Source organism: Marmota marmota, unplaced genomic scaffold (genome assembly GCF_001458135.2).
Source record: "Marmota marmota marmota unplaced genomic scaffold, marMar, whole genome shotgun sequence".
NCBI lineage: Eukaryota > Metazoa > Chordata > Mammalia > Rodentia > Sciuridae > Marmota > Marmota marmota.
The window spans coordinates 29,728,785-29,743,685 of NW_026000229.1; the positions used below are offsets into that span (position 1 = coordinate 29,728,785).

The following is a 14,901-nucleotide window of genomic DNA, read 5'->3' on the forward strand; positions in this document are numbered from 1 at the left end:
CCCCCCATTAATTGTATATTGAGCTTATGGTTCCAACATCTCTAGATTTATAAACAGTTTCCATTTCTTCAGGTTCCCTATTGTGAGATATTATTTCCAGTTTTTTTCCCCCAGAATATTAATTCAGTTCTCATTATTAACTATTCTTATTTGGTTTATCTATTGAATTTTTAAATTTAGAAATAACATTCTTCCTTTGAGTTTTTTTTTTTTCCTGTGATCTAATTGCATCTCAAGAGGCTGTACTCCATTTTGTTGTTGTTACAGGGCTTGTCTGTTCTATTAGTTCTGCTTCAGTAGGAGCCACCTGTTCTTGTATTTTTAGTTGGACTCTTTTCATGGGTTATGATTTTTCTTTGACTTCTGTTACCCACATAGATCAGGCTGTTGTCTCTCGATGGTGATGAACTGACAGGTGGTGCAAGACAGAGTTGGAGATTTTAGTCTAATGTCTTAGCCTAATGAACTAGAAAATCAGCAGCTCTTGGCTGAGGCATGATGGTGGGACTCTTTTTAGGCTTCTCGAGGAAAAAAAAAACTGTCCTTTTATAAACCTGGAAGTTCATAGCCAAAGCTGCAGCAACCTTTTAATGGGCAACATTTTAAAGGATAGTAAACTGCAAGTGAGAAGAAGATATGTTTTTATATATTAAGAAATACCTATTTACTCTGCAGGCAGGGTCTCCTCGTGCAGAGAAAAAATCTGGTCTTGTACTGGACTGTACTAGAAATGTAATCGTCACTTGGCCTTCAAGCACTTGGGACTTCTGAGATACAAAAATAACACCAAAATGTACTTTTTTTTTAATCTTAGAGAATTCAAGTATTGAAGAGATTATTTCATTCTTCTTTAATAGCACTTCATTCTTCTTTTATTTGAGCTGCCACAACATGTTATTGGAAGGCAGAAGGGTTTGTGACATGCTCCCAGGTCACCTTGAGTTTCAGTTTCTGAATTTTATGCCAAAAGAGGATTCATGATTTTTCTTTGTTATGATTTGGGTAATTTAAGGAAAAGATCATTAAAATGAGTTAGATATTTATGTAAAATATTTATGTAAAAAAGATTATTCATGTGTCCAAATGGTCATGTGAAAATTTATGTACAGATTTTAAAATGTTACATTTGTTTTCCACAGATTTTTTCCAACAGAAAAGTTTTGAGAGAATTTCTAACAATTATAAAACCATTCCATTTCTTGTTTCTCATTTTAAAAAAGCTTAACATTTTGTCTCAACCTGGGCAGATACAATGGTCTGCATATGTAAGTTCTCAAATCCATTGTCTAATAGAAATAATCAATTAAGTCAGTCTCCTGTGTGTGTGCAGATGGTGGAGGTACCTGTGGTGGCCTGGAGCCTAGGTAGGTGCAACCTTCTTGTCACAGAGCAGGTCTCTGAAGCCCTTTTAAACTTGAAAGATCTCCATTTTGCATTTAATTTTTTTTTTTACAGATAGCCTTGGATACCAGTTACTGGACTGTCATTAATCATGTCTTCATCTGGGGCAGCATTGCTACTTATTTCTCTATTTTGTTTGCAATGCATAGTAATGGCATCTATGAAGTCTTCCCAAACCAGTTTCCATTTGTTGGTAAGTGACACCTACTGTCTAGCGGAGCCTAGAGTCATACTTCCATTTATTTGCCTTGGTAATTTATTTTTCATGTGCATGTTGGTTGGGTCTGAAAATGACCCGTGATCCCTTCTCCAGGAACTGACTGAGGTAGGCATCTGGAGATTCTAGACTTGAAAGAAGTTCTAAAATATCACTTTCTGTTGTCTTTGCCAGATGTAGAAAAATCATTATGATAGAAGCTTGCAGGTTCTCAATAGCCAGACGTAGCAGGCTGTCTCCTTGGAAACAAGAGGCATAGTACAAACCTTGAGGCTACCTGAAGGCCTGTGAGAAGTTTGTATATGGAAGAGAGAAGAAAAAGAAACCCTAGACTCTCCCACATAATCATTAACATACCTGCCAAAGTTCACCTATAGGAATTATTTGCACTTAGATAGGAAAGTAATGATATAAGTTAGAGCCTCTTACAAATTGCTGGACATTAGTCTATAAATGGTCTAAAGACTAGGCTCTGCAGACATCCAAGGCTCAAGTATTACCTTTACCACTTAACAAACTGTGACCTTGGGCAAGTTTCTTCTCTTTTACATGATTTAATTAATCTTCATTTATAGACTGGGGATATTAGTTGTTTTTCATTTCATAGAAAACTTATGAAGAAAATATATATAAACTACTTAGCAAATATCCTGGTACATAGTAATTTTTCAATAAATGTTGATTGTAACATAGGTGATAACTATTATTCAAGCAAAGGTGGCCTGATTACTGGTTGGGGACATTGTAGAAGGATTTGAATGTAAGATGGGTAGAAAAGGTTCCCTAATATTCCTTAAAAGAGTATATATACCTGGTATCTGCACAGAGTATACTTCCAATGCAGTCCACATTTCAATATGATTTCCAGCAAGGTCACTGAGCTTCACACAAGAAAGTTATTAATATACTTGCTCAGAAGTTTTGAATTCTCTAGGTATGTAGGGAACAGTGAACTAGAGAGTATCCATGTGCAGGGACAGCTTTCTTGAGCTCAATTGAGATTTGTACCCACTAGTTGGGTAACAGTCTGGACAACAATTCTTAGACGATTGATTCGCATAGAAAACATACAGAACTAACTATAAAGTTAGATATTGCCACTGATGCAAAAGTAGCTGAAATTCAAGTTCCATTTAAATGCACACATGCACTTAAAGTTAAAGATTGTTCTTTAACTTTTGTCCTTCCCTGTGTTTACATAGAAGTCTTTAAACTGTACCATTCTTACTTAATATATGATCTTAATACTTTGTATACTAAAAGATTCCAACCACATACAGACATGTCAGTTATGAACTAGAATAAACTGATTAGGAAACAAAGAGACTAAAATTATTTTTAAGTTTGTTTATTTGTTTATTATTTGGTTGCCAAATATGGAAGTTCAGTGCATTGAATAGCAGACCTCCAGTCCTGAGAGAGCCTTTTAACGTGCATAATGGAATTGGAATGCCTCAACTGGAGAAAGGAGTTTGTGTGGGGACCACTCTTTTCTGCTAAGCACATGCCATTCCAGGAATTAATTACTGAGCTCCAATGAGACTTTACAAAACTTAGATCAACATTGGGGTTTAAGAAAAAAAAATTTTTTTTTTTCCCTTAGCAACCAGCAGCAAGCGGGAGTGTGGTTTTAAAGAGAAGCTTGTTTTTTCCAGCCTTGCCTAGGGGTATTGAGCTTCAAGTTGCTCAAAAGACATTTAATTTATTGAGTCAAGTTTGTTTCTGTCTGTGGCTGAAGGCAACTGGAATCAACTGCTCTTTGGTAGGCAGCTTCTACTCTCCAAAGCCAGAAAAAGCAGACATACCCATGAGCAGCCAAGCCCTCATAACCTAAGCCCAATGAATGGTGTTAACACGTTAGCACTGCCATAGGGGACCTATGTAGGTATCATGATAGATCCCTAGCAAAAGAATAGGGGCAAAAGTTTATTGTGGTAATATAAACTGGAGTAGTATCTTCTCATGGAACTTGACTGTGTTTGGGCAAATATCAAAGCTTGTGAAGTGGAGAGTAAAGGAAGGAAACTGTCTACAAGTTTGGAAATGAGTTTCACTGCCCTATTGCCCTGGCATGTTGGACAACTGTATCAACAGTGAGGGGGATGGATGTTCCTTTCACAAACCCAGGAACCTCCCTGATCTCCTTGGAAATTTAAGCATCTCATAACCAAGAGAACATGAAAGAGATAACAAATATCTTTGAGGCAGGTTTTCTGGGTCCTTTGCCTAGAATTTAAAAGGTTAGCCCCGAAGAAGGTGAAGCTCACCTTTGATGACACAGCCAGTCAACATGACCATTATTTGAGATTGTGCCTGCATTTGGAATACTTTTTGTGGAGTTTGATATGATCATTTTTATCCAAGAATCCACAGAAGTAAATATGCCTTTTAAAAACAATTGCTGCTTTGTAGTCAAGGAAACTTGAGGCTAAAGCAAGAATTATGCTTAATGAGTGAAGCTGGACTGAGCCTGGATAACAAATGCTTGGCTCATGCTGGTAAATCTAAGGGTCAGGCCACTAGACAGTTCCCATGTTTGCCTTCTCCACACCACCACTGAGCACGTGATAGATTGAGAAGATACTCACTGGTTCTCCTATGTAGACCAGGCCTCATCATTTTATAGAAGACCTTACTGACAAAAAAATCTATTACTACTTCAGTTCTATTTATAACCAGAGTGTATACTTTTCTTTAACAACAGGAAACGCATGGCATTCCCTAAACCAGAAGTGCATTTGGCTTATTATTCTCTTAACAACAGTGGCCTCAGTCATACCCGTGGTGGCATTCAGATTTTTGAAGATGCATTTATACCCATCCCTGAGTGATCAGGTATGTTGCGATGCTGCTAATACTCAGAGACTTGTTCTTGGCTCTCAGAATGGTGTCCTTCTCTGTTTGATTGGAAGCCCAAGGAAAGGTTAATGAAATTCCCATAGGCCAACACCCATAAGTACCTGGGTCTTGTCAGGACAGATGGGATTGCCCATGTGTTGAATGAAAAGAAGCATCTAGACTAAATGTGGGTGAACAGTGAGAAAGTAAAAGTTAAGTTGGGTATTTTAAAAGCTGACTTTTTAAAAAGGAAGTACTTCCAAGTCAGTTTGGATAATTATTCTAAGAGAAAGGCAAGCTATAGGAAAAGATTTTAACTTGAGGGCAAGTAAAGGGTGTAGTAAAAGGGAGACAGACAAGAGATGAGTCAAAGGGACCCTCAATTTTGTAGTAATATAGTATATTCAGAAATGTGGAGAGAGGTTCCCTTTTGAACAGATTTAAAAAGGGAATAACAGCATTATGGATGAGTTAGGAAATTTAAAGTTAGAAGGAAAGTAGGAAGATTATAGAAATACACAAACCAGGGAATTAGGACATATTTCAGTATTTCACAGAAAGAGGAGTGTAAAGAAAATAATATCAGATTAGGTCAAGACTCAGGTTCAAAGAAAAAGGAGAAGGAAAGCAGGGAGATAGATATATTTGTAGCCTTATCAAGAGAAAGGTGAAGATGTTCAATGAGGGCAGTGAGCCAGGCCAAGGATGCTCTGAGGGGAACTCTTCTTATCATGATGTCCCTCACATCCAGGGGCCAATGTATGGAATGAGTCCTTTTGAATATTCAGAATCCCTTGTCATGTCTGTCCTTTCTCTTTGGCTCTGAGCTGATACAAACCGAAAATGACAGATAAACTGAAGGAAGGAAGATGATGCTCTTTTTTTTTTTTCTATGTTATGACTGATTGTGGTTTTCTGCTTCATAACTTTCTCCAGAGACAAAAGTCAGAATTAGGCAATGTGCCAAACCAGAGAATAAGGTCACTTACACAAACCTGTGGTCTTTTTCTCTTTACCTTTGCAGGAAAATTAAAGAAATGTTGGAAACCCACTCAAGTGATGTTGAAATAAACAACAAAAACAAAAAACACAACATCCCAAACTAAACTCAAATCCTGAAAGTCTAATGATACAACAAGAGTTGACAATTCCTAACTCTTCTAAATTTTCTCCTGCTTCAGGCTATTTTGGAGAAATGGGACTATAAATTGTTGAACTGATTGTGTCTGGGTGTGGTGGCACATACCTGTAATCCCAGTGGCTCAGGAGGCTCAGGCAAGAGGATTGTGAGTTCAAAAGCCAGCCTCAGCAATGGCGAGGCACTAAGCAATTCAATGAGACTCTGTCTCTAAATAAAATACAAAACAGAGCTCAGTGTTTGAGTGCCTCTGACCTCAATTCCTGGTATCTAATAAAGAAAGAAACAAACAAACAAATAAGTCTCTTCCTACCCTGTGCAAGGCCCTGGGTTCTATCTCCAGCACTGGAAAAAAAAAGTTGCTTCTTCACAATTAAGATGTATGAGATGGACACAATAATGAAATTTTTCAGACTATTTCTTATTTACGTGTTAGTTTCCTGATAGAAATAAAACTCCATCAGTGCTCAGTGTGATCTTTGGGGTGGAAATTTTCTTGTTTTTTAGGTCTAAAACCTCCTTTAATAATGAAGGTGAGTATTTTGTTATTGCCAATGTTATTGTTACTGAAAAAACATTCTACTTTACAAAATGGCTCAGTGCCTAGAGTCTGTCACTTGGATTCATCTCACTCTGAGTCTGTTTTTCTCCAGATCCGCTGGTGGCAGAAGGCTCAAAAAAAGGCAAAGCCCACAAGCAGACGAAGGCCTCAGACCCGCAGGTCAAGCTCAAGAAGATCTGGATATAGTTTTGCTCACCAAGAAGGTTATGGAGAGCTTATCACATCTGGAAAAAATATGCGAGTTAAAAATCCACCCCCAACCTCAGGGTTGGAAAAGACACTTTATAATAGCACTAGCTGGATTGAAAATTTATGCAAGAAAACCACAGACACAGTGAACAGCTTTAGTTAGGATAAAGCAGTGAAACTGTGAATCAAGATGAATTTGAACACATAGTTATCTTTTCACATCAACTGGAGTTGAAATCCAGCTGCTCAGGGGCAAGGAGTGGGGCAAATTGCCTTACTTCACTTGAATCTGTGGCAGACAGCTGTCAAAGCCTCTCAAAGAGGGGTGTGGTCTACAGAAAGCCAGGCCTGATGTCCAATTTGTGATTTGGTAGACCAAAGCCTTATTATACAGCCACAGATTTTTATCAACCCAGAGGTCAATTGACCCAAACTTTAGAATGTTATTTATGGAAAGAAATGCAAAAATCTGCATAAACACTGAATGGATCATCAGGTGGATAAAAGGGTACATTCTAAAGGTACATATCAGAGGTGAAAGTCACAGTTGTTAGACAAACCATGTATGTAAAGGGCAGCCTTTTTCCAGATATTCTTCCAAGATTTAAATGCATACTATGGTGCTTTCAGACTAAGAGTCATGTGTTACTCGCTAGTCTTGATACTACCTGTCTGTTCAGCCAGGTCAGCAATTCACTTACATGCTGAAGAATAGAAAAGGCTGTTTTACCAGTCTAGGGACAAAATAAACTGAATATCTTTGCAGCAGTGCAGGCTGATAATTTAGTCAAATTTACTAAAAAACTCCTGGACTATGTTTTGTAGGGATATGCTAATGAAAAGTCAAAAAGTGGTTCTCTAGTAATATTCTGAATATGTTTCAGGGAGTTTTATTTCAACCTTGGAAGTAATTTTCTGATCATCATCCAGAACAATGGAATCAGCAAGCAATGGGAGTTTACACTTGATCTCAATCTATCACATTTATAATCTCAATATATAAATATATGTATATAGATAAGGTTGATAATTTTGGAGATGTTCCAGCCCATTTTTTAATCTACATATGAGTCATCAGTGTGTTTCCTGTAAAAGACTTCAGGCAGATTTCTGTTCAAATTTTAGCTGCATCACTTCTTACCTCTATAACCTGGGCAGGTAACAGTGCCTTTCCTTAGACTAAATTTCTTCCTCTGTAATGAGGATATACTTCCTACCTCATGTAGTTGATGATTGTCAAATCACAAATCTCAAATCATTAATAATTCCTATATGAATATATGAGTTTGGTTTTAGCTGACTAATTGCTAGAATACCAGAACAATTTGAAGAGAATTGAAGAATGAGAATTTCAGTAATCAGTAATTCAAGGGAAAGCTTTGATGAAATGAGATTTCAAAGTAAGGTAGTTGCTCATGTGTCGTGGTTAGTGTCCTACAGGGACATAAAACTATAAACTTGGAGGTTTATTTCTCAACTAGAATGCAAAAAATAAATCATCATTCCTTATTAGTTTTCTACAAACCAACCTCTAGTTTTATAGGTTTCTTAATCTGTTCCCTATTGAATTATTGGTTAAACAAAATTGTATTTCTCAAGAGAGTGTGATGATCCTTGAGTAGGCTTGATGAATAATGGGCCAGTATGATATTTAAAAGGTCAGAATCTTTTTTATTTTTTTTGGTCTTAATTTCCAAGCCTGGGATAATTTTTCTGAATAGGGCCAAATGAGATAATATGAATAAAAGAGCCAAATAAAGTGCTTTAACCATATAAATGCTTATAGGTGCTCCCTTTTCCCCTCTACACGTCTGTGCAGACTTAAACAATATGTTAGTTTCTAGTATCTAATTTGTCATCAGTTTCATTGTGTGCTCACTTTTTGTAACTTTTTTTGGAAATTTTGAAAACTTTCAGTAAATGCTTTGTCATATTGGTATTTGATGTGTTTTTTTTTCTTTTTCTTTTCTTTATGGGGAACACATTGGGAAAAATTTTGTTGCATTGGTCCACTATTTTCTTCCCCCTTCCTTTATACGTCTGGGGAAAATGTACATCATTCTTAGGATCAGAGTCAGGAATAAAACGGACCAGTTGGAACTTTGTGTAAGGATGGGAAAGATTAGAAATGATCCAATTTTGCAAATTCAGTTCAAATTAAATAAGGCTGTTTATAAACAGATAGTGTGGATTATTGTAAGAGAAACACATTATCAGTTTACTTTGGTTCCACAAGGTCCAAATAAACACACACACCCATTGTGAGATTGTTCGATTACAAGTGCCAGGGATGATTTTGATCCTGAAGATGAAAAGTCCAAGGAGTGGGATGGTGATGGTGGGACACTGGGGAGTAATAAATTTTTAATTTTCATAAATGATATCAGATTATTTGGAGAGAAAAAAAAACTTATTTTTTTCTAGATTCAGGAATTAAGTTGATATCCTTGTGTTTTAAATTCTCATCCCAAGTTTTGAGCTACCATAGGCAAATGCAAATTGCATTTCCTTGACTTAGGTCTGCTATCTTTGTTGCTCTCATCTGCCTCCAGGTATATATATCTATGAAGGATGGAAAGAGGATAAGAAAGTTAGTTAAAATGAGAGAAAGAAATGGATGGAAGGTAGGAAGAAAGGAGAAACGTTTCTAGTTGTAAGTTTCTTAAGGTGATGTGACTCTCTGAAATACAAATTTAATCCCTCAAAGGAAAAAGAAAAATTTACATTGTATTTGAGACTTGAGTAACAAAACTTCCTGTACGTTCTGTATGATATCAAGATCTTCCTGGCAAGGGGCCAGTAGCTCTGGCTTGTCAGCACAGTGATGCTGCTGATTTGTATTACTGGGGCATGCTGCCTAACATTGTCTGCCTCAGAGTCTTCATTCGTCCATGGACAGTTGGACGGGTTGGTCTCAAAGACCTTATTGCATTTTCCCATTCTGTGAGCTGTTCTTGCCAGTGTTGCTCATGTGTTTATGCAATTGTGTTTGACTATGGAGAGAAAGAGGAGACATGAAACTGGAGGCTCTCTTGATGGAAGGGCCTGACTCTTAACATTGATTTGCATTTCTCTAGAATAGCCCTGGTATGCTGCTCTCTGTGGCTCTCTGTTCACCAGAGAGGCGCTAAACCCTGTGGTGATTGAATATATTGTGGTGGTTGAACATATTGTTTCTTGCTAATGATTCAGTAAGATTCCTTTCCACCTTCCTTTCTTCTCCACCACTTTAAATATAAAAAGTATAGATACAAAGTTAAGATACTCATGCCCAGTAAGAAGAGGAATATTTTAAAGTCCTTTCTACCTTGTCCTTGGGATTGAAGGAGATTCTTTGGGTCTCAGCTCCTTCAAGATTTAAATTGCGTGAAAGAGCCTGAATGATGTTCTTCATACTTGTAGAGCACTTTGCTGCGCATGTCTGGCTCTTAAATGAACTGTTTTCCTTGAGTCTTATAACCCTGTGGGATGATCAAGACATCATGCTAAATCTGCTTTTCGGAAGAGGCAATGGAGGCATAGAGGGGTTAGGAACTTTGCCCAATATCCCACAGAAGGTAGAAAAGCTAGACCTCACTCATCTCTAACACTGAATCTAGAACCTCTTAGCAACTCCTCACCTAACACCAAGCTCTCCTCATAGACATGGGATTTCTAAACAGTCCTACCTCATTCAGAATCACTCATTTCATTTCTCAAGTGTGTAGGTTCTGGGAAGAAGTGCAAACAAATGCAAAAATGTTTTGAAAGTTATATTTCCAGGGTCCTCATTCCCTCTCCACGCAAATAAGTGAGATTTCTTCCCCTTTTCACTTTTCTTTAACATCTTATAAATTTGATAGGGGTAGCGTGCAGACAAGGGAATCAAACATGTCTCAAACTATTTTTTAAAAAAATCACTTTAGAAAGCCCAACAAATCAGAAAGTCTGCACTTAATGATTTATGATTGGAAATTGCATTATTCTGTTAGACTGTAAATGTCTTAAGACATTTGATATGATCAAATTGTCTATCCAGAATCATTATTTTACATTAAAAATAGGCACAAGGTTTAATAGTGGAAGATTCTAGAAATTATGATTTACAGACTTTTTGATGGGATTTTGAAGGTCATGGGTCAGATAACCACAAGGGGCCACAATTTTCCAATTTTTACATTAACATCTGGTATTAAATGCCTGCAGTTTGCTCTACTGCGTCACATTTCATTCCTCTGTGAGGAATCATAAACTTTTGCAATTTTGTAGCCTAAGCCTTTAGTTGAACTGCCTGGAAGCCAGAAGCAAATGACCCATGTATTTCAAAATGCGCATTGCAAAAGATTTGGAGGGCCTTGCTAGGCTAATCTGTAGATCTGGAGCTATGACTTAACCAAGAAAGGGGCCTATCTATCCTTGAATTTCACAACTTCCTGGCAGATCTATTCCTGTAACTTGTGTAGAATGCAAATCAGCTTGGAGCACATACATAAACGTCCAGAGTTCAAGAAATAATAATGATTAGTTGCCCAAAAATGTCTGGCTATCTCAATGCAGATTCCTGTAAGGCTTATAAAGGGGAAGTTTAAATTTTTTTTTTTTTTTTAATAAATTGCAGCCCTGGGCTTATAGAGAAAAATCTTACTGGACCAGGAGTTGGGGAAAGATGATGGTTAACTTAACTTGGAAATAGGAAATAGAGTAGTGATCAAGGAGAAATTTAGTGTTTCATCTCTTGTCACAAATGTGTCCACAGTTCTTCTAGGAAAATGAGCAGTGATGGTTGACAGGTGATGGTTTTACTTCTGTCTCCTTCTATCTCTCCTCACTGTGCAACACTGTATATCTATCTGATGCACAAAGATTGGACAAAAAATATGCTGACTTCAGAACATTCTTAGGAAAGACTTTGAATAAAATTCTCATTACTGACGTTCTTGGAATGATGTCACTTTCATTAAATGACCATTGGAAAAGAATAATTTGTGATCACGGTTAGGGGATATTGGAAGATTGTTTAACAATCAGTATAACAGGAACACTGACCAGTGAGAGTGGACATAAGCCACTAATGACTAGTCCCACCTCACTGCTAATGACAACTGGCACTCAGCCCTTTCAGAACATATGCTAAGTCATCTACAAAACAACACCTATTTTTCTTTCTAAGGTGCCTACTTGGTCTGAGCTAGATTAAAAACAATAAGATTTTTAAGCCAAGTAATCCATAGATCCTGTAAGGCAGGTCAAAATATTTTCTTGGTGTTTCTTTTCTATACCAGCTAATAATTTATGTCTTCTAAAGCTGCAAGATGATGTTTTGTGAATAGGAACAATTTCTAACTACACAATATTAGTGACAAAATATCTTTAGATATTGTGTTTTTTATCCAAACATATTGCTGATAATATTTCATCCAAACATTTTTTACAAAGTATTTATAAATAATTATGTCCAGAAATTTGGCAGCTTAGTTAAATTTTTGGTGATAGAAAAGTTCACTGGAAATACTTTTTTCGATTGATTTTGCTTTATGGTTCCTTTTCTTCATCAAAGTTCTCACGTTAAGGTTTACACATTGCTTACATCTAGTAGGCATTTCCACGGGCACGGAGTGTGGAGAGGCAGTGGTACAAGATAAATAAGAAATGATATGAGATAAATCCTCTTCTGGATTGTAGGAGGTTGGAAAATGATTAGTGAAAAATTAGAGACAGTGTATGGCAACTACTTTTTAAAGAAGTTCAAAGGGAGCAATAGTTTCAGTAGTTATTAGATGAGTAGGTAATAATTTATTTTAGGAAACAAAAGAAAATAAACACAATGAGCTCTTTTTATAGGCCGAGGGCAAGCCAGAACTCAGAGAGATAAGGGAAAGATAGTGCTGTCTCAGGAAAGTATGTCAGAGGGCCTCACAACAGAATATTCATGACTGGAAGAAAATTAGGATGCTGCTACACGTATCCCAGGCGGCCGTGGGATCTCATGGGGATTTCCCAGTGCTATGAGAACATCATTTTCTTTTCAGAGCTTAGCCTACACAGTCCCTGGGATTTAAGTGGTATCGTTCTGAGGAAGTAATCTTATTAATCACTTGTATCTTATTTCTTGCCACAGCTTTTCGTAAAAAGAATGAGAAAGTTACTTATTGATTGAGTCAGTTTTTAATTTTACAGAGGAAGCCAGAGCAGTGAAGTAAGAGTCGGGGCTCTGGAGTCAAGAGCACCACCCCACCCCCACTCCAGGACATGTTTCTAAACCATCACTTTAAGCATGACTTTTCTTACATATCTGACAGGAATAGTAATCTTACCTACCAGGGATGACTCCTGTGAGGATCAGCAGAGATGTTTGTTGCAAAACACTTGTCATATGCCTGGCTCATAGGGAAAGCTAAATGAATCCAAGCTGTTGTTACCAGAAGAGCAACCACAGGTCTATACCCCAGAGGTCTGAATTTCACTGCCCTGAAGGAGATTTAACTTTGTTTTGAAAATTTTGACTCTGAGAGTCTAGATAGAACTGGATGGTTGGAGATAAGGAGGGAATCTGAGTTAAACAGAAGTCCCAGTGATTCAATGCAGTAAAGTTCTGAATTTCTCAAACCTGAGGGATGAATGGACAGTATATTTTATAATCCCACTTGTCCCTAGTACCCCAAGAGTGGGGCGGAGCATCTGGATGCCTGAGGTGTGATTAGCAAGTACCAAGGCTTTCAGAACCAGGACTCCTGTCCCTAGTAGCTTTAACTCTGGCCAACAGGGAGATGATCATACAGATACAGAAAGCCAGACATCAGTAGTGGAAATATAGGGGCCCTCAAAATAATAGCACCTATGAGGGACTAAGGACCAGCTCCTCTCCTCTTACATGGGACCAGGTAAGACATGAGATTCTTATGGGATCCAAGAGAATCCAAGAGAGACTATGGATGCAGAGCCAGTGTAATCTGATCTGAAAAGAAAAAGAATGCAACACTTCTTAAATTCTTCAATTCTGTGGCGCAAACCCACACCCACTGGTTAATCCTTTGACTTGATATTTAGTGTAAGAGTCTCCTAATCTTCTTCATCCTGAGTAAGGAATGCTAATGAAGGATGTGTGTCTAGTCCCAACTGCCTGGAGGGCTCTTGTGCACTCCACCTTCCATCTCGCCACAACCTTGCCTCCAATTCTTCCTCCGTTTATCCATACCATGGGTTCCTCAATCTATCCATCCATTAGGCTGAAGTTAAGGATATTAGACCTAAGCCCCTAAACAGTATTCTAGACTGGATATCCATTCTTAACAACTCCCATTTACCATGTACATGGGCATCCTACTTGGCCCTCTGGTAAGTGGCTTGGGACTTTCTCTAAGACAGTATCATTACAGATCACCCAGAGGCATTTACTAGGCTCGCTTCTGGCAAATTCTGGCCACAAAAAGATGAAAGGGATGAGTAAGTACCTTCTCCACATCTTCACCATGGGTAGCTCTGAGTATCAGTGATGATTGAGGCAGGGTTGTAAGGTGGCTGGTTTATCTTGAATATTGTCCTTCATTACAATCTGTAGTCTTCTCACTACCTAACACTGCCTCCCCCATCCACATTTCTCTCCTAAATTAACCTCAGTTATCTGTTATAATCCCTTTAACAGTGTTTCAGATGATGCTTCTGCACACTGACAAGAGACCACAGACTTTCTACTTGATGCAGGAATCAGCTTCAGAATAAGCCTACAGATGGCATTCAACCTCTGCTCAAATGTTCCCAATGATGCTATGTGTGCTCAAGCAACAATACCTTAATTGAACAGCCCCATTGTTGAGAAGCTCCTTCTTCCCTTGACCTGAGATCTGTTTTCCAATCATCACTATCCAACACCCCGCTTCTGCCCTTGGAGAAGAGACTATATAAATCTCTAACGTGATAGTTCTTCTATCCTTGGTCATGAATTAAATAGCAATGTTTATTGACTTCCCAGATTCTCTAACATAATCTATAGTCTAGCAGTCGGTGAGTTGGAATAGTTCCTGATCTCAAAGATATTTTAATTTTCCTTGGGAATCTTGTCTAGATCAGGGAACGAGTACCTTGAAGCTAACAAAGTATCAAAAAATAGAAACTGAAATAAAGGTTGGTGGTTGGAGAATACTTTCCCAAGACTTGAAATCTGTTTTCTAAATAGTCAAAGCAGTTTCACTAATATCTTTGCTTGCTGTGGGATAGTCCCAAGTGTCCTTGGCATAAAAGAGTTGATGAACAAAAGCCAGCAATGAAACAAACAAAAAATGTTCCCATGGTAAAAGGAGGGCTTTGAGGATCATGGGGAGTTACAAAGGGGGAACAGTTGGAAAAGAGCCATGGGACAGACTGAGTTTTAAGAAAGAAAAAAAAATCTATACTACAGTCCTGGGAAAGGAAGAGAAGGAAAAGCAAAGGGAATGTTTACACTTAGAAGGCACATCTGTCACCTGTGGGACTGTTTAGCAAAGACATTTACCTTCGTCACGCTGGAAAATGGAGATTGTTGGACATTCCTTGATTGTGAGGATTACTAAGTACAGAGGATCATGCTAAGCCCCACGTGCA

At 37.9% G+C, this 14,901-nt stretch overlaps 1 protein-coding gene across 1 annotated transcript in view; it reads left to right on the forward strand.

The window, feature by feature from the left end:
- Positions 1 to 8,284, forward strand: part of Atp8b4 (ATPase phospholipid transporting 8B4 (putative)) — a 242,420-nt gene extending 234,136 nt beyond the window's left edge. The window contains exons 26-28 of the mRNA XM_048793164.1: positions 1,456 to 1,594; positions 4,323 to 4,453; positions 6,248 to 8,284. Coding sequence (XP_048649121.1) covers positions 1,456 to 1,594; positions 4,323 to 4,453; positions 6,248 to 6,508 — 531 coding nt within the window. The 3' untranslated portion in view covers positions 6,509 to 8,284. The remainder of the gene's footprint in view (positions 1 to 1,455; positions 1,595 to 4,322; positions 4,454 to 6,247) is intronic.
- The last annotated feature ends 6,617 nt before the right edge of the window (positions 8,285 to 14,901 follow it).